General features: G+C 41.3%; 1 protein-coding gene across 1 annotated transcript; it reads left to right on the forward strand.

The window, feature by feature from the left end:
* The first annotated feature begins 9,536 nt into the window (after positions 1–9,536).
* LOC119242668 (40S ribosomal protein S24-like) lies at positions 9,537–10,072 on the forward strand. Its single transcript, XM_037508185.2, has one exon. The coding sequence runs from the start codon at positions 9,567–9,569 to the stop codon at positions 9,957–9,959; it is 393 nt and encodes a 130-aa protein (XP_037364082.1). The 5' UTR covers positions 9,537–9,566; the 3' UTR covers positions 9,960–10,072.
* The last annotated feature ends 11,002 nt before the right edge of the window (positions 10,073–21,074 follow it).

The following is a 21,074-nucleotide window of genomic DNA, read 5'->3' on the forward strand; positions in this document are numbered from 1 at the left end:
TGGGCCAAGACAAAACCTTGCTTATGACCCACAAGTTATTTATGGCCAAAAATCTTCCAAAAATTGTAAGACAGGGACCTCCCCTTGTGGCGCAGGTAGTTGAGTGCAGCACTGTGAAGCTGTCTGCAGCCTCCACAGCGCCGGTTAGATACCGACCAGACTGCAAGGGTCCCACATGGCACAGCAGACCTCTCCTGCCTTACCAGCTGCTCCCCTCAGCAGTGTATTTTGTCAGCCTGCCTTTTCTGTTCCCTACTCTGGCTCTGGTGAATCCTCTCACCCTCCCTCGCATCTGGCCTGTATCCTGATTCTTGTATAAATAAATAAATCTTTAAAAAAAATTTGTAAGACAGATCTGTGACATCTGTGAGGTTTGTGCCTGGACTAATCCCCAAATGACAGGAAGGCTCCCAGGGAAATGCAGGACAAGGAGAGGCCCTGGAGAGGACCGACACACTCATCTCCCTGAGACTCAGGGGACTCAATTCTTATTCTCTGGGTTGACACTTTTATACCATGGGTGAAGGCCTTCTCCTGTAGGACTCAAAAGGCTATGGAGATGGTTAAGACACTCCATTGGGAAATCACACCTTGTTTTGGACTCCCCCTGAGTTTCCAACATGATAATGGGCCCTCATCCATAGCCAATATTGCCCAAGTGGTGTCAAAAACTCTGAACATAGACTTCCACCTTCATTGCGCCTGGAGACCCCAATCCTTCGTAATATGAAAAAGATTCATGGCCTTATCACGTGCCAACTACAGAAATTAGACACACCTCCTTTGGCCTGAGTTTCCTAGTGCACTGAACACCTTGGATTTAGCCCCATTGACCTGGGACTAAGCCCTTCTGACACCTTGTACTATTGGACAATTCGTTTCTCACCAATGACTTCCTCCTGAATGAGGAAATGGCTGCCCTGGCAAAGCGTGTGAATTCCCTGGTGTAGGGTAAATGATTTTCAGGCTTTTCTTCCCTCCTTCTATTAGCATTCCATGCCTGATGGCAGACACCTGCATTTTGTTACACTGTTATTTTTAGTTGTATTGGATACTTCTGATTTGGCCCATGGCTGCAGTATTGATATATGCCAAGATAAGCAGAGGCAGGAGAGAGAAAGGGAGAAAGAACACCAGAGATCCCAGAGCAAAGCCTGATGCCCCTACCTGTTGCTGCACTACATTTAACAGCTCAATAAAAGCCTGAGAAAGGCACCGAGGGCTCCAGGACTCTCCTTTACCCATCTTGTCTGCTCGGATCCTAGAAAACCTGCTTTGTGCTCTTCATGCCAATAAAATTGGTGTAAGTCGACGGGATGATTCCATGTAGATGGGTGTGGAGCCCTCTGAAGACCTCAGGAGGGACTGAGGAGTAGCAGACTGTGTTTTCCTGTGACAACGCTGGAGGCGTCATGGCAGCACAGGTGGTGAGCAGAGTCCAGGAGCTGCAGGAAGGGCTAAAGATGCTGCAGGAGCACAGGAGGTGGACAAGGTCCAGGAGCTATGGAATAAGACCTCGAATGGAGGAGGAGACGGTGCACGAGAACCAGCCCATAGGCCCTGAGGCAGCAGAACCGTCAGGAAAGAAAGGACCATGATTCAGAGCTCACCAGTGCTGACACAAGGAACAATGTATGAACTTGGACTGACAATCCTGCCAGAAGGTGCGGGAACTTTGTCAGGTTAATGTTATGTTTTGGGGACCTGGTGGAGGATGGTATTGTTTGTACATTCCAGGAGATGGGAATCTGGTGGTGGCCAGTGGGTTTCAGTGGCCCAAAGCAGATTGTGTACTGCCCAGCAATCCTAGGGCCACAGCCCAGAGAAGCAATGGCTAGAGTAAAGGAAAGGGCAGGCATGAGAAGAGCCCAAGAGGCTGAGAGAAGAGGAGATGTATCAAAAAGCCAACTTAGTAAGGCAAATGCTGGTGCGGAAATTGGGAAGCCCTGAGTGGCTGTTAAGTAGCCTAAGTATGTTGAAGATGGCCAGTTGAGTGTCTTAAAATCACCTGTGGGTGATGCACTGCTCATTGTTGAGTGAGGGTGAGGAGCTGAGGACCCCATCCTTGGGGGGCAGTGGCTTGTGGGGCGCCCACAGCCGAAAAGAGACCCAAGAGAGGCCGCATGTGGAGCTTGTATCCACGGATCCCCAACCCATGTGCATGTGCAATGGGTTGGCCTGAGTGCAGGGGTCTGTGTGTCTCACTGGTGGCTATGAAAGCCAAGTGTTGGAGTGACCACAGACAGAAACCCTGAGGATTGGGCGATTACCCCCAAAGAGTACAGAATCGCCAATCCAAGAGTGAGTGCATGTGGTGTGTGGTTTGTGGCAGAGACACCACAGCTGGATGCCAGGAAGCCTCATGGCTCCTGGAGTGTAAAGGCAGATGCCTGAGTGGTGGATCATCTGCTGGTGCCAATAATCATCTCTTGCCACTAGGTTGGTGCCCTGCCTGAACTTACTTGTGTTCTGTTGTACTTGGTTATTATATTCAGCTATATTCTACTTTCTTTTGTGGGTCAGGCCTGCAATGTTTGTATTTGCTAAGCGAAAATTATATATAATTTCTATGTAGACTGCATAGCACAAAAACCAGAGGAGGTAGATTTGTAGGATAAATGATTTTCAGGCTATTCTGCCCTCTTGCCATTAGCATTGCGTGACTGATGGTGGGCACCTGCATTTTGTTACATTGTTATTTTCAGTTGTGTTGTTTACTTCTGTGGCTATGGCTGCAGTATTGATGTATTCACTAAGAGAAGCAGAGGCAGGAGAGAGAAGGGGAGTGTAGGATAAGGAAGAAATATCAGGCTTTTCTGCCCTCCCACCATCAGGATAGATGATGGATCCTTGTCCTGAATGCATGCCTGATGGCAGGCACCTGGAATAGGGTGTGGGCAGATGTAGATGTGATTCACCTGGGCTAAGACTGGGCTTTTAAGGGCGGCGTCAAGAGGACGCCAGTAGAAGACAAAAGAGAAGCTAAGAACAAAGAGAAGCCGAGAGCAGTGAAGCAGAGAGAATGCCAGAGAGCCCACATAGAGTGAGGATTTGCTGGGGGCTGGGAGGACTGCCAGCCTCCCAGCCCCCCAGCACCCCCTGCCTGCCATATGCCTGGTAAATCTAAAAAAAAGACCTGCAAAAGCCATTGAAGACTCTCACTCCTCCTTTACCCAGTGTAGGGTAAAGAAAATGTCAGGCTTTTCTGCCCTTCCGCCATCAGGATAGATGATGGATCCTTGTCCTGAATGCATGCCTGATGGCGGGCACCTGGAATAGGGTGTGGGCATAGGTAGATGGGATTCAGCTGAGCTAAGGCTGTGCTTTTAAGGGCGGCATCACGGGGGGACGCCAGCAGCCCCAGCCAGCAGCAGCAGAACCTGAAGGAGAAGCCGAAGCAGAAGCAGAGAACGCCAGAGAGCCCAGATAGAGTGAAGACTTGCTGGGGGCTGGGAGGCCTGCCAGCCTCCCAGTCCCCCAGCCAGCACCCCTGCCTGCCATATGCCTGGTGAACCCCAAATAAAAGACCTGCAAAACCACTGAGGACTCTGACTCCTCCTTTACCCGATCTGCATGGGATCAGAAAACCTGCACTTGTGCCCTGTCCTGCCCCTTACAATTGGCGTATGTCGGCAAGATCCATGCAGACGGGTATTGGAGCCCTCCGAAGACCTGGAGGGACTAAGGAGAACAGACTTTGCCTGTGACGACGCTGGAGGCACCATGGCGGTATAGAAGATGGATACGTCCACGAGCTATAGGATGAGACCTGGCGTGAAGGAGACGCCCGAAAGGACCAGCCAACGACACCGGAAAGGACCAGCCAACGACACCGGATAGGACCAGCCAACGACACCGGAAAGGACCAGCCAATGACCCCTGAGGCAGCAGGCCATTGCTGAAGCAGGGAGAGGCCAATGGACTGATAGACTGATGAACTGATGATTTTGGACTGACAATCCCGCCAGAAGGCGGAGGACCTTAGCAGGTTATGTTTATTTTTTGAGAATCTGGGGGTGGCCAGTGGGCCTAGATGGCCAAAAGCAGCCTGTGTATGCCCAGTGGCCAGGTGGAGGAGAAAAGCCAACTAAGGTGGCAAAAGCTGGTACTGATGCTAAGTTGAGAAGCCCTAAAGCGGCTGTTAAGCAGCCTGGGTATGCTGAAGCCCTGTGAGTCTCGTAAAATCACCTATGGGTGATGCCCTGCTCATTTTTGAGTGAGGGTGAGGAGCTGAGGAGCCCGTCCTTGTGGGACGGGTGGGGAATGTGGCTTGGGGTGGAGCCCAAGCCGAATGCAGAGTTTGGATCCCCGACCCATGTGATTGTGCAGTGGGTTGGCCTGAGTGCAGGGGTCTGCGAGTCGCATGGGTGGCCATGAAGGCCGAGTGTTGGAGCGACTGCAGACAGAAACCCTGAGGGTTGGCGATTACCCCAACAGAATAAAATTGCCAATCCCAGAGCTAGTGCATCCTGGGGGTGGATGCTGTGTGTGCCTTGTAGCCGAGACTACAGCCAGAGAAGGCCAGGAAGCCTGACGGCTCCTGGTGTGTTATAGCAGATGCCGTGTGTGATTTCCCCTCCCTCGTATGAGCAGTGCCTTCGGCAGCAGATTTGGTGGCTCATCTGCTGGTACCAATAATTGTCTTTTGCACTTGGTTGGTGCCCTGCCTGGACTTATTTGTGTTCTGTTGTATTTTGTTATGTTGTATTTTGTTATTTGATGTATTTGCTTTTGTGGGCCATGGCTGCATTGTTTGTTTGCTTAGAAAATTGTGTATATATGTATAGACTGTATGGCAGAAAACCCTGAGGGGGTGGACTGTAGGGTAAAGAAAATATCAGGCTTTTCTGCCCTTCCGCCATCAGGATAGATGATGGATCCTTGTCCTGAATGCATGCCTGATGGTGGGCACCTGGAATAGGGTGTGGGCATAGGTAGATGGGATTCAGCTGAGCTAAGACTGTGCTTTTAAGGGCGGCGTCACGGGGGACGCCAGCAGCACCAGCACCAGCAGCAGCAGCAGCAGCCGCCGCAGCCGAAGCCGAGAAGCAGCAGAACGAACGCTAGAGAGCCCAGATAGAGTGAGGACTTGCTGGGGGCTGGGAGGCCTGCCAGCCTCCCAGCCCCCCAGCCAGCACCCCTGCCTGCCATATGCCTGGTGAACCCAAATAAAAAACCTGCAAAACTACTGAGGACTCTGACTCCTCCTTTACCCGGTCTGCATGGGATCAGAAAACCTGCACCGTGTCCAGTCCTGACCTTACACCCAGTCTGCTGGATCATAGAAATGATCCATCATAGAAATGATCTGCACTGTGTCCATTCCTGACCCTACAGGGAGAAAGAATACCAGAGAGCTCAGAGCAAAGACTTGCCAGAGGCTTGGAGGCCTGCTGACCTCCTGGACCTCCAGCATCCCTCCCTGCCATGTACCTGGTTGCTGCACTACATGTAAAAGCTCAATAAAAGCCTGGAAAAGCCACCAAGGGCTCCAGAATCCTCCTTTACCCATCTGCTCAGGTCATAGGAAACCAGCTCTGTGCCTTCCTGGCACTATAGGGACCAAATTTTCAGGAAGGCAAGAGATTTATTGACAGGACAGGAAAGTTCTATGAGCAGAGAGGGGTCCCAAGCAGGTAGCCACTGCAGGGATGAGAAGCAGGTGTATATGGGTATAGTGGGCAGGGATTTGGGACTTAGTTGTTGGGTGTCTCTGAATCATGCCTCTCGCTGATTTGCTTGGCCCCGGGGTCTTCCACGCTACTGACGACCATTGAGTTTGTTGGGTCTCATACGCTTCCTAGATTCTCTGAGTTTACTGATGTTATCTGGCTTACCTTACCAAAACTAGCTTTGGCCCATTGTTTTAACATTGTATTATTATTTTGGTGACCTGGATCTTTACTGGGTTGGTGGGAGTGGGGGAGGGGGCCCTTCTGGTCTAGATTGTTCTCCACTCAGACTGATAAATTAACTTAGGGCAACTGGGCTTAGGGGTTGGCAGAAGATGCCTCCCTGGTTCTAAATGAGTGTTTCTCAATCAGGCTGATAAGTGGACTTAGGGACTTGGGCAACTCTACTCCTAATTGACTGCTTAAGTCCATTTTCCAACTTTCTATTTCAATTAAAGAATGTTAATAATGCAGGAGAGTCTAAGCAAAGGCCAGTCATCCATCAGAGGCAAAACTTCTTGCTGCTAGAATCTCAGGAACCTGGGATCTGACATGCAATGATAGAGCACACTCTCCACTCACCACATACAGCTTACACAGGGGTTGCAAGTTCATACAGATTCAGGTGTCCTGACAGTGATCCCTCCAATTTTCCTTGTGGTTAAACATAACCCTGCAGTATTCAAACTGAGAATACTACTTTCCTTACACCTCTGGGATTTTCCCCAGTGTGGCTGTGTCTGGGTCAAGCCACTCCCACGACCTCTACGGACCAGTAGAGGAATAGTTGTAGTCCTACTAGGGACTTTGCCTATGGAAAATTTTATGTAGGAATCTGCATCCACTGACATATCCAGGTATTTGCCCTTCTCCTACACACACTGGTAACCCTCATGGCCAGTGGGGCTGATGCATCTCCTCAGTGTTGTTGGGGAAGCTGCTGGCAGAGCCTTGTCATTGACTTTACAATAGTATAGTGACTATAGAGGTGGACTAGTATATAAATCCTTCAATGTATGCAGGATATGAGAGAAAAGATTGCCTGTTGCTCATGCCTCTGAGAAGACTTAGAAGAACTGGCTAGCTGTTGTAAAACATCATCATAACCAAACTTTTATATGGATGATGGAAGGGGATATTGTGGAGACTTCTATAAGGTTTTCTATGCCACCCACAATCTCTTTCAAAGGCTCCAGCAGCAGCAGCAGATTAGTCCAAACTTCCTATTATCGACCTTTTGATGATGGAATGTTGGGTTGTCTTTGATGTAGACTGTCTTTTATTTTTCTTTTCCCCTAACAGTTTTAGATTTATTTATTTATTTGTTTGTTTGTTTGTTTATTTATTTATTTATTGGCTCATGAGTGTGTTGGTGGTGGCAATTTTATGGGGACAACACCTGAGAGGAGAAATCAAACATTGTATAAAAAATAACAACAATGTACTATTAATATTAATAATAATAATAATACCATTTTTCTTATATAGCATTCCAATACCATCAGTTTGTCTTTCCATCATTTGGTATTGATGAGAAAGTCACATTTCCTATTGCATGTGGGGTGCATGACCTTACAGATCTCCATGCAGCTGAACCCACCCCTATCTTGTAGGAACCATCTTCCACTGGAGTTACCTCTGATCATAACCACAGATTCAACATGTACAATATAGCTGGCATTATCAGGGTATGTTTATTCAGTCATTTTCTTGTTAGCTTATAGACTGGGCCCAAGGCTGGCAGCTTTGCTCCCTTCATCTTCCTGTCACTAACCCCACTCCTTCACAGCTCAGGAGAGTGCCTGATTTTCTGGGGTTGGGGGAGGGCCTAGAGGGAAAGGTGAGTGCCATAGAGGGCAAAGGGGAAGCAGGGCAACTGGAGTGATATTTGGGGCAAATACAAGCTGCTAGAGTATTGTACACCATAGTGCCTAAGGGCTAGGAGGGCAGGGGACTCCAGAGACTTCTGGCAGGCAGTCGGTCATTTGGGCAGGGGATCATTTCATGTCATTTTAATGATATATATATATTTCTGTGCAAAAACTTCTTAGTTTGATGTTGAACACATTTCTTTGCTTTGATTTATTCTTGCCCTTGTAGTTGCACCCCTGAAAACATCACTGAATCCAATGTCATGGAATGTTTTGCCTGTGTATTTTCTATGGATTTTATGGCTTCAGGTCTTACATCCAAATTTTTATTCAATTTAAAATCAATATTTGTATCTGTAGCTAAATAATGATCATGTTTTATGCTCCCTCCCCTTGTAGTTGTCCGGTTTTCCCAATATCTTTTATTGAAGAGGATTTCATTCCTTTCTGGTGTGGTCTTGGCTTCTTTGTTTTTTGGTTTTTTTTTGTTTTTGTTTTTTTTTAAAGGTAGTAGCTTGACTACATAGTATTAGTTTATTTTTTTAAGATTTATTTTATTTATACAATAGCTGGGTACAGGCCAGAGGCACAGGAGGGTGAGTGGATTCATCATAGATAGAGTGGGGAGCAGAATAGGCATACAGACCGAAAGCACTACTGAGGGGAGTAGGGGGCGAGACAGGAGAGGTCTGCTGCGCCACGTGATTATCTCCCTGGTTGGCCAGGAATCGAACCCATGCTGTAGAGGCTTTGGACAGCTTTACAGTGCTGTGCTCAACCTGCTTTGCCACTAGGGAGGTCCAGTCTTGGCTTCTTTGTCATAGATGAACTGTCCAAATATATGAGTGTGTGGGGTAGGTTGAAATTTTTCATTTTAGTTCATTATTCTGTATTTCTTTTATTTCTAATGACAATTAAATATGCGGGTTTAGCACCGTGCTTTGAAGCTGTCCACAGCCTCTGCAGCACGGGTTTGATTTCTGTCCGGCCGGGGAGAAACCCACATGGCGTGGCAGACCTCTCCTGTCTCGCCTGTTGCTCCCCTCAGCGGTATCTTCGGTCAGTCTGCCTTTTCTGCTCCCCACTCTGTCTCTGGTGGGTTCTCTCACCCTCCCACGCCTCTGGTCTGTACCCAGTTCTTGTATAAATAAATAAATCTTTTAAAAATATATGAAAATAATTGAATTGCAATTTGTAAAATATCAATAAAAGACTAAAAATTCTAAAACTATGGAAGCAGACCCAATCATCTGGAATATTGACTCAATGATTTTTTAAAAACTTATGCATACAAGAGCTGGGGTATAGGACAGAGGTATGGAGGGGAGAGGATTCACCAGAGGCAGATTGGGGAGCAGAACAGGCAGATCTACTAAAATACACTGCTGAGGGGAGTAGTGGGTAAGACAGGAGAGGTCTGCTGCACCATGTGGGTGGGTCCTCTGACTGGCCAGAGAATCAAACTCATGCTGCATTGGTTGGCAATATTATGATAGTGCTGTCTTACCCCCTGCGCCACCAGGGAGGCCCCTGAATCAGTGATTTTGATTTTTTTTTTTTTTTTTTTTGGTTGGACCCTCACCGGTGGCCAGGAATCAAACTGGTGCTGCAGAGGCTTCCAGCAGCTTCACAACCTAGCGCTCAACTGCTGCGCCACCAGGGGAGGCCCTTTTCTTTTTTTTTTTTTGATTTTTTTTTTTTAATTTTTTTGAATGAATCAGTGATTTTGAAGGTGATAATGCACAAACAATTTAGGGGGAGAAGAAAGAAATACAAAGGGAAAAATGAGCACTTCAAGAATTATCCAAATTTTTAAGGAAAGACATTATAATAATAATGGGTATCAAGGAAAAGGAAGAGAGAGAAAGGATCTGAGAATGTATGTAAAGAAAAAACAGAGTATAATGTCCCAAATCTGGGATAGGAACTAAATATACAAGTGCATAAAGCTAGGAGACACACTGTATTTAAATTTCTAAGAATTGACTTTTTCCTCCTGACTGCCTGAAGATCCACCGCCATCATGAATGACACAGTGACTATCCGGACTAGGAAATTCATGACCAACCGACTGCTTCAGCGAAAACAAATGGTCATTGACGTCCTTCACCCCGGAAAGGCAACAGTACCTAAGACAGAAATTCAGGAAAAACTAGCGAAAATGTACAAGACCACCCCTGATGTCATCTTTGTATTTGGATTCAGAACCCATTTTGGAGGTGGCAAAACAACTGGCTTTGGCATGATTTATGATTCCTTGGATTATGCAAAGAAAAATGAACCCAAACACATACTTGCAAGACATGGCCTTTATGAGAAGAAAAAGACCTCAAGAAAACAGCGAAAGGAACGCAAGAACAGAATGAAGAAAGTCAGGGGGACTGCAAAGGCCAATGTTGGCGCTGGCAAAAAGTGAGCTGGAGATTGGACAACAGAAGGAGTAAAGATTCTGCAGTGACTTTATTTGTATCTGTGGTGATTGTGCAGATTTTTCATGAGAGGATTAATAAAACCTTTTATGTGTCTGGCTGTTTGGAAAAAAAAAATTTCTAAGAATTGAAATTCTTAGACAAAGGAAGAATATTGAAGCTGATGAGGGAGAACTAGCAACAACCTATAAAGGAAACCCAATCAAACTTATATTTGAGTTCTCTGAAGAAACACTAATGGCAGGGGGAAAAAATGGATTGACAAGATCAAAATACTTAAAGATAAAAAACGCCAGTCAAAATTATTCTATCCTACAACAGTGTCTTTCAGATATGAGGTAGAAATAAAGACCTTCTCATCAAACAGGAGTTTTCAATCACCAAAGCCCTCCTCCCATAAATGCTGAAAGAAGCTCTATCAAAACTGCAGTGCAGATGATCCAAAAAAAAATAAAAGGAAGGAAATATGCTCAGTGAAATAAGCCAGAAGGAAAAAGAAAAATAGTGATGGTTTAGGGGTACCAAATAAGACATCAGTGTAAAAAAATAACACAACAAAGCAAAAACAGACAATTATAAATCAAAGACATACTGCAGGGAAGGAGAAGGAAAGGGATCTGAAGACGGGAGGGAGGAGCACAGGGGACGGAGGTGATGGTGCATGGGCACATTGGTGAAAGAAACTCTATGGGGACTACACCTGATGGGGTGGAGAGAAGCAAATATTGTTTAGAAATGAACAATGATGTAAAAAATTAAAAAAATAATAAGAAAGAAAAAAAAGAATTGAAAAGAAACACAAAATTAAGGACAAATGTCAGTAGCTAACCTTCATAAATCAACACTCACTGTAAATATAGACTGAATTCATCAATTGAAAGTTCCAGCATAGGGCCTCCCTTCTGGCACAGGGGTTAAAGTCAGTGCTATCAAATTATCCCCTGCCACTAAGACATGAGTTCGATCCCTGGTGGGCCAGGGAGCTGACGCACATGGCCCAGCAGACCTCTCCTGTCTCATCTGCTGCTCCTCTCAGCAGTGTATTTCTGTAGAACTGCCTGTTCTGCTCCCACTCTGTCTCTGGTGAATCCTCTCACTCCTTCTTTACACCTCTGACCTTGTATGCACCCCAGTTCTTGTATGCATAAATAAATAAAAGTAAATCTTAAAATAATAAAAGTTCCATTGTATTTGGTTGGATGATAAAACAATCTAAGTTTCTTCTGTCTCCATGAAATGCCCCAGAGCTACAGACATATACATAGTCTCACAATAAAGCATTGGAAAATTATCCTAAAAGCAAATGAGATCCAAAGGAAAGAAAATACACTCACATGTATATCAGATAAAATGGATTTCTAGCTAATAAAGATAACAAGAGATAGGGATGGACACTATGTAATAATTAAGGGAGCAATGCATCAAGAAGACATAACATCAATATGTATGCACCAAGTGAAGATCAAATCTTATAGGGGATTACTAGCAAATCTGAAAATAGACACTGGGAAAAACACAGATGTCAGGGGACTTTAATACCCTGCTTTAAACAATGGTTCAACCAGACAGAAAATAATTAAGTACAATAAACTTGTATAATACACTTAAACAGTTAATTAGATCCCACAGTCTTAACAGATATTTATAGGACACAGTATCTCAAAAAGCTGAATACACATTCTTCTAATTTATAGGACACAGTATCTCAAAAAGCTGAATACACATTCTTCTAAGTGCACATGGGGCATTCTCAGGATGGAACACATATTGAATCAAAGGAAAAGTATCAACAAATTCATGAAGTTTGAATTCATACCAAATATTTTCTCTGACTATAAAATAATTAAACTAGAAATCAGCCACAGAAAGAAAGCAGGGGAAACATCTAATATGTGGCTACTGAACAAAATATTACTGTATGACTATCGGGTCACATATAGACAGCTACTCATACCTTATAATAAAGCAACAGACTGTTAAATGAACAAATAAAAAGCAACATAAAATTCCCAATCAACAAGGCAATTGAAATGGACGATTCGGAAAAGAGAAAAATACCAATACAACAAGATGCTAAACATCAGTACAAAAAGCAGTGTATTAAATTTAGTGATCTTAAGTACAATTTATAAGAGGTTTAAATGTGTATATTCATGTTTATGTTTAATTTTATTTTTTAAAAATATGTATTTATTTATTTATGCATATAAGAGCTGGGGTACAGGCCAGAGATGCGGGGTGGGGGGTGTGGTGAGAGGATTCACCAGAGACAGAATGGGGAACAGAATAGGCAGATTGACTGAAATACACTGCTGAGGGGAGCAGCGGGCGAGACAGGAGAGGTCTGCTATACCCTGTGGGTTGCTCCCTGGCTGGCTGGATTTTATTTTATTTCTAATTTTTATTTTTTTTTTTTTTTTTTTTTTTAAGATTTATTTATTTATTTATTCATACAAACACTGGGTACAGTCCGAAGCCGGGAGGGTGAGAGAATTCACCAGAGCCAGAGCGGGGAGAAGAACAGGCAGAAGGACCGAAGCACACTGCTGAGGGGAGCAGTGGGCGGCAGGAGAGGTCTGTGTGCCATGTGGGACCCTCTCCAGTGGCCGGGAGCAGCTGGGGATCGACCGGTGCCACGGAGGCTGCGGGCAGCTTCGCAAGCCAGCGCTCAACAGCTGCGCCACCGGGGAGGCCCTTATTTCTAATTTTTAAAAGATTTATGTAAGCATACAAGAACTGGGGTACAGGCCAGAGGTGTGGGGTGTGAGAGGATTCACCAGAGATAGAGTGGGGAAGAAAACAGGCAGACCGACTGAAATACACTGCTGACTAGAGCAGCAGGCAAGTCAGGAGAGGTCTGCTGCACTTTGTGGGTAGCCCCCGGGCTGGGGATTGAACTATGCTGCAGTGGCTGTGGATAGCTTCGTAGGTCATGTCCCAACCCATTGTGCCACCAAGGAGGCCCTTTCTCTGTTTATATTTTAAACAGAAATATTAGATTTGTGAGGTCAGAAATATCAGATAGTAAGAAAATAAATGGATAGTACAATTTAAAAATGAAATCAACATTGTAGAAATATTTATAGTAATTCACTAAATAGTTCTGACTGAAAGAAAATTATGAAAGGAATGCTCTAAGAGTTACACTCAACATTAAATATACCAATGTCTTTGTATAGATGGTTATTATCATATGATGACTTAAAGCCATATTTAAAACACCATGCCCTTGATCCACTGGTTAAATAAAGTTGAGCATTTACATGCAGTAGAATACTCTGAACAATGACTACTACCTTTCATGTGGACAGTTAGTTCACTTCAGGGACACTTCTTATCATGACAGACCTTGTGAGCAATGTGTCATGTGTCATCTTGATTAGATATTAAATTAACATCAGATTGCTTAGTAGGAGAAAATAAAAATTTCATCACATATTTAAGGAGAATACACATGGGTATAAATTCCAAAGTAAATGGGGCAAAATGAGGGTTTATATCCCAAGTTAAGGAGAGGGGTAAAGACTTGGGGCTTAAAGAAGGAAGAAGAGGGGGCATCCCCTGGTGGAACAGCAGTTGAGCTCTGGGTTGCAAAACTGCCCGCAGCCTCTGCAGCTCTGCAGCTCTGGTTCGATCCTCCGCCACCGGCGAGGGTCCCACATGGCGTGACAGACCTCTCCTGCCGCACCCCTTGCTCCCCTCAGCAGTGTGTTTTGTCAGTCTGCCTGTGCTGTTCCCCACTCTGTCTCTGGTGAATCCTCTCACCCTCCCGCACTCTTACTGTACACAGTGCTTGAATAAAATAAAATAAAATAAAAAGTTTAAAAAAAAAAAGGAAGGAGTGACATGAGCAGAGGGAGACTTACTTGACCATAAAACAACAAAAAACAAAACAGATGCTCTGTAATAACAAGTTTGCACTGCCATGTAGGTGGGTTTCTCTAATAGAAAGGTTATTACACATAAAATTCCTAATTCTGAGTATTACCCACAACTTTCATTCTTCTAGGTAGTTAAGGAAATGATGAAATTTTCTGATGCGGCTGCTATGTCTTTGTTGCCTTCAAGTTGAAATAATCCAAGTGACAAGTCTTGGGAAGGTTTTTCCTTCAATTACCAAGCATTTTATTGGTGTTGGCCAGGTTGCCCCAAATGGCATGCTGATTATTTTTTTTAAAGATTTATTCATTTATTTATACAAGAACCAGGGTACAGGCCAGATGCGTGGGAGGGTGATAGGATTCACCAGAGAAATGAGGGGAACGAACAGGCAGACTGACAAATTATACTGCTGAGGGGAGCAGCAGGCGAGGCAGGAGAGGTCGGCTGCGCCATGTGAGACCCTCGCCAGAATGCCAGGATCAAACCTGGCGCTGCGGACAGCTTCGGAAAGCTTCTGAAGGCTGCTGACAGCTTCACAATGCAGCGCTCAACTGCCTGCGCCACCAGGGGAGGCCAATGATGATTATTTTTAATTAAAAGAAATTGATAAAAGAGACCCAAAAATATGTGAGGTTTTTTTTTCTTTTTTCTTTTTTTTTTGGACTCATTATCTATCTCTCTAAAAACAGGAAATAAATAGACTCTGTGGTGGTCTTGTAGGTTTATCTCCCTAGACTAAGGCATGGGAAGTTTGTTTTCTATGCTTATGTTGGTAAACCCGGAAAAATTTGTTTTTCTTAAAATTTTAAAAGTCTTCCTTTTGTAAATTTATTGCACACTTTCTACAGACTATCAGGAGTGACCAGATGAAAGTTTCCATTATTCTATATATTAGGACTGGTCTCTTTGGCAAATAGTTTGCCATTTCTCTTGCTAATCTCATATTAATTTGTTTTTCAGCCACAAAGATCTGGAAAGCTAGAGAAATATTAGCTTTCTCCCCAACCCAACAACATAATATGTTCTTGGTGACTCTTTTGGGTATTATGGTCACTTGTCAACTTTTGAACTTTTTAATATTTACCCCAGTATACTTATCTTTGTGATACAATTATTATTGCTGGACTACCAATAAAATGTTATAATGTATTATAGATATTGGGTTGTTTTTATGTCTTTGCATGACATTTCACATTAGTTTCCACATTTCTCTCAGAGGACTAGCTGCTGGAGAAAATTTATGATGAAATCCTCAGGAAATCGGTGGCTGGTATTTTGGAGACCAGTGCTGAAAACACTTTTCTCAAAGCCCATGTGATTTTAGGGATGGATCTCTTCCACCCCATGAATACACTACTCATTAGTTGTGACAAATCTGTATCATTAAGATCTGATGAGATCTGCAGGGACGAGGCTTGTTCTTTCAAAAAGCAAGTCACTTCATACCTTTTTCAGGAAACTGTTTAAACTCTGTCTCTTCTCAGTCTGGTGCCACCTGTCACATTGGGGAACCCAAACTCAGAACATACAGAGGAAATTCAGCAAGTTTTAATGGTTTAGATTTTTCCCCTAACCTTTTTAGTTTTCCATATTTAAAGTTGTATATACTTCTGCAGATTTATATTGCAAAACAGCTCTTAATGACTTACTGCATGTCTCTTTTTGTGCTAATTCCATCATGAGTTGCTAAGCCTCTATCATTAAGTTCAAGTCCAAATTAAAAATATCTGTGTGCTGGTTCTTCTGGCTGTGAAGTGACCTGGGTATATGGATGGTCAGATCTTGAAAGCTTTTCAATTGTGGATAGACTTCATTGTGAATCACTTTGTAAGTTTTTCTCTCTCAACATAAACTGGTGGAGAAATTAAATGCACTAAATGTAATCATATTCTCTTTAGTAATAGAGCACCTTTTACTTCCTGAAAATTCTCTGTTCATTCTCCATTTTTTAAGTTTCATTAAGTTCCTGTAGTTTATTGATGAGTTTAGTTTTACTAAATATTGTATGACCATCTCCACATTTGAACAAGACACTTTAAGTGACTATCTGGAGAGGATTCAACTCTAAGTAAGTGGCAAATTAGCTCTTATTTAATTGGAACAGAGTTTTGGATAGAATTATACATTCAGATGGCTACTGTATCAATGATGTGCCTTCCATTCCTTTATGCATACTGAGATTAGTGTACACTGCTGCTCTCAATATGTAACGTTCAGATTGTTGCATGAGGAAATATATGAGGAATATGAGATACTGATGTTAACAAGGTAAGCTATTGGAAAAACAAATCAGTCATTTTAAGATTTTTAGAAAAGTAAATGTCTGGAGTTCATAGTTTGAGGTTTTGTCTAAAAAGTATAAAACCCTTGATTAAACTATTCAGTGAATCATCTTAGAACTCCATGATACTTCAATCAGCTCTGCATGTTTCTTTCTAAATACTCATAATGAAAATCCAGTACTTTTGAAATTATGCAGGGAACACACAGGAAAAATAAATTTCTGATATCTCATCAGACATCAGAATGGTTCATCCTAATGACACTTAAGATAGTTGGTAGATAAGAAAATGGCTGTGTTCCCATAGCATTTCCCAGTAGTGTCTAGAAAATAATAAACTCTCTATATGATTCTTCATAAATTATCTAAACAAGAGTTACACAGGTTAAATATAAAGAAATAGAGGCAGGGTTGTCTGCAACTCCTGGGCTGAAAATTCAGGGTGCGATATCAAATGGAGAAATAACTTCCCCGTGGTGCCTCTTCATTTACATTAAAGAGCCACTTCCCTACTTCACTATTTCTTCAAATCACCTAGAATATTTATTGCAAATCTCAAGTAAGCTTGCTACTGAATAAAACAGTATAGATAGTCTTCTACAAAATATTTGCTTATATCCTGTTATATAATTTTAGCAAAACACTACTGTTCTTTTGTTATCCTGTTTTTAAATAATCTCAACATACAGACACTATATGAAAAACTTGTAGTTAGTCTTAGCTTATAGAGTGAGAACATTAATCAGGCTTCCTCATTTCTAGACTGTGTCCCTACTCCCTCACACTGGTGTGATTTTCTTTATATTCTTGCCTTCTTTTACACATAAGAACACTGAGGTTTGGTGACATAGAGATGCCTCCTTGGGGATACATATATTTACTCCTCGAGGTCCTCTGTCTTGAAGCCCAGGACAGTCACTACTGCAAATAATTTGCATATCATTTTTTCATAATGACTTTGAAAGACATGCAGCCCTCTAGATTCTTCAGATCTGTTCACCCAGTGGTTCACAAAGAATATTTTAATGCCCACCATACCATATATACAATGAAATCCCTTAACAATCAGCCACCTCTCTGGTGTTGCAAGGAGTTAAGACACAGTGCTATGAAGCTTTCCACAGCCACTGCAGCATGAGTTGGATCCCTGGCCCGGGAGGTGACTCACATGGCACAGCAGACCTCTCCTGTCTTGCAAGCTGCTCCCCTGAAATATTTTACTGTATTTCAGTAAACCTGCCTGTTCTATTCCCCACCCCATCTCTGGTGATCCTCTTAAGCCCTTACCCCACATCTCTGACCTGCACCCCAGCTCTTCTATGCATAAATAAATAAATATTAAAAAAAAAGAAATCCCATCAGAATCAGTGGGTTTCTCCAGGTGTGGAACTTATCTATGTGTGTGATCTCTTCAGGAGTTTTGGTGGAAATTTATGCAGTTGACAAAGAAATAAAGCACTGAGTCACTGCCCAGAGTGATGTCCCAAACTGTGTGGACAATTGATGAAGTTGTGTGACTACATTAACATTTTCTTATGAGTCATGATACTTATTTCAATTTAATTTTATTCTTGATGATCCAAATTTTTGAAATGCTCAGCAGAATTTAAGTGAACAGAAATGATTTAGGCATATGTGTGAACTTTTGTACCCATATTCAAAATTAAACAATTATGGATTTACCTAGCTTGAGAACATTTTATGGAAGTTATAATGTGTATGTAATGAGCTAATGCTGTGTTGTGTCTGAGATATATATATATATATATATATATATATATATATATAAAAGCAAATTAAATTTCTGGAAATTTCTTCCTATAGTAATCTGTTGAAATTGAGATACTGCATTTTAAAATAAACATAGACAAAGTGTTATCTGGGACTTGAGCATGTGCTGGCAAGCAATTTATGAATGCATATTAAAATTTGGAAGCATAGCCTGACACAGAAAAAAGTAAAAAAAAATAGTAATATTCACAGTAATAAAAGTTGAATTTTTATAAAGAAAGAAACTACTATGGGCACTTTGGTGGTAGGAAACTATGGTGACCACACCTGAGGTGAGAAAATTCATATCATGAAAAATAAAACAAAGATGTAAATTAATGATATATAATTAATAACAGTAAAGAAAGAGAGAGAGCAAGAGAATGAAAGAAAGAAAAAAAATAAAGAAGCATGAAAGAAAGAAACATAGAAGAAACTACCTTTGAGGGGATCTTTAGGGAAAATATCAATAGGAAGTTTAAGTGGAGGCTTTAAATCCAAATAGGCACAGAGCTTACTAGCAGTGGGAATATTATATTAAAAGAACATGGAACATTCACTTTCATTTGGCAGAAAGTTCACCAGTGAATGGTCACATACAAGTAAGTAGATGAGAGTTTTAATTTACTACTTTGGGGTTTCATTGTTAATTGATTTACAGGACAGGCTTTTGATCATCACGGTCGTGATTTGAGGGATAGACTGTCGATCATTACAGTTCTGGACAGAAACCATATGCTAAATTCAAATTAGGTGGGAAAAGATAATTTGTGATCATCTGTACTAAGCCAAATGTGTACCCAAGAAAATTAGGAAAGTATATTTATTCATAAATGCCAGGATGGAATAAACATGAGACTTTTTCTTAGTGCATGTTATAGTATTATAAAAACAATTTAAGTAAAGCCTTAAATAAAATTTCACCCAATAAATCCATGCCATTTTTACCCAGTATTTTGTTGTTGTTGTTTTGATAGGTCAAGCACGTATATGCTTCTCAATCCATTGTTATTAAGCTTAAATATGATGCAAATTTTTTTCTGAGAATTTATATTAAAGACCATTTCTTTCAAGTCAAGAGATCTAAGAAAGGTTAGAGATACAGGCTATAACTGTTGAATTACCACCACCAGGAGTGTCAAGAGTCTACAACCCTGAAGATCAAGAAGTATGTACAATTCAAATTCATAGATTGGATATGTCGATTGCTTAATGAGAGATTGTCCATTTTTGCACATTTACAAATAATTTTGAAATAAAGAGCTAACATACATGTAAATAACATTGGTATTTTTCTTTGTCTCTTCACCTTTAACCATGAACTTCTTTTTTTAATCTATTGATGTATGTTAACTTATATTGGTGTTTTCATTTTGGAAGTATAGAATTTCCCCCTTCAGTTATTTTACTATAGCATTCCCACTACCCACAGTCTGCCACTTACTTGTGTTAAAGAGAAATCTTGAAGGTCATATTGTCTGAATTTCATGTAAATGGAAACTTTGGCAGAGAATCCTGGGTCCCAGAATCAATTTATGCCATGGCCAGAAGAATTCAGTTTATTGGATTCTCAATTTAACTACTTCGTTTCAGGAGCAAATTCCTGTATAAAGATACAGTATTATTCCAGGCATTTTCTGATTATTGCCATTTGTACCAAAGCACAAGAAAAACAATATAATCTGTGTCAGGCAAATTTTCAGCAAGTATAACCTCATTGTGTTCTCCAATAATGAAATAATAGATGATTAATTTGACCAGATGAAGTGTGCTTGCTAAAATAGTTGATCTTTTATATGCAAAAAGGAGGCTAAGCTGATTTAACTGTTGAAATGGAGATACCTTTAGATTTTGCCTGTTATTGCTAGGAGCATAGGGTCTGGTAAAAAATAAAAAAAAATAAATAAAAATTAAAAAAATAAAATAAAAAGATAGTAGAATATGCCTGACTTAAGAATGAATGTGAATGGAGAGCAAAGAAAGCTATCTGCCTTTGTAAAGCAATGCACAATGTTCCCTCTGTTACTGTAGATTTAGGGTTTGCTAAAAGACCCAGTCTATGGGAGGTGTGAAAGCAATATGAAATGCTTAGTATTTAGGCTATTCCATGTGCTGTACAGTATTCTGCCTTCATTTATGTAGTTTAATGAGCTCCATTATTGTAAATAAAATAGAGAAAGAAAAGTGAGGCAAATTACAAATTATGATGAAAAAGGATGTTGATGTCAAGCAAATTTATAAAGCCTGTCATCAAAGGTACTGAAATTTGCTCAAAAAAGATAAACATGAAATGCAGTTCACCTTCTCAAACATCATCAATCCAGATTATCATGATTTATGCGATGTCCTCTCAATTAAGAGTATTTTTTAACTTTCATTAGTGCTTATATATCATTATAATTTTAAGATTCACATTGCTAACACACTGTATTTCATAACTATGACAGTTATAGTATTGACTGTAGGTGTGAACACAGAATTAGTGAGAATGCCTGGCCCAAATATCTCTGCCATTAACAGTTCATGTGACCATGGGGGCATTATTTTCACTGCTGATTGCTGAAAGTGGGTTTTATTGTGCTTCCCTTCTTAGGTCTATTGCAAAACCCAATGAGTCAATATAAATGTAAACACAAAGCGCTTGGTACAAGTACACTTTTCAAAATGTCATTGTCATTCTTAATAGTATTTTTTCCTATGGAATTGATTCAAATTCTCATGATTTTAGAATGTTTCTAGGAACATAGACTGGTTTAATCAATTCAAATTCCAAGCACATAGGTACAAATATATCTCACTTTGTCATGTTTAATTTTTAAAAACATTAAAAACCATCCATAATTGTCAAAATGTTTGCTAGATATATATTTGATATAAACACCTCAATTTACATGAAACATGGTCAATTTGTTTTTTTCTTAATTACTAATCACTATGAAAAATTTTCAGTTTCCCAAAATAATAGGTGACTTATATGTCCTTGGGCTACGTTGTAAATTTTAATCAGAATTCTAATGTGAATTTGTTATCATCATAAAATTGAAATATAGCCCTTAAAATAAACAAAAATTATTATAGGATACTGTATGTCTTTTATATTGGATGACATTTTATGTCTGAATTTGCAAAAGTAGTTCCCCTTGCCACTCTATTTTCTCCCATGAAAGAA

Source organism: Talpa occidentalis, unplaced genomic scaffold (genome assembly GCF_014898055.3).
Source record: "Talpa occidentalis isolate TD23 unplaced genomic scaffold, MPIMG_talOcc4v2.1 talOcc4.13, whole genome shotgun sequence".
NCBI lineage: Eukaryota > Metazoa > Chordata > Mammalia > Eulipotyphla > Talpidae > Talpa > Talpa occidentalis.

What these genes read in the sequence shown, in the direction of transcription:
- LOC119242668 (XM_037508185.2), top strand. Translation starts at nt 9,567, where the DNA reads ATGAATGACACAGTGACTATCCGGACTAGGAAATTCATGACCAACCGA.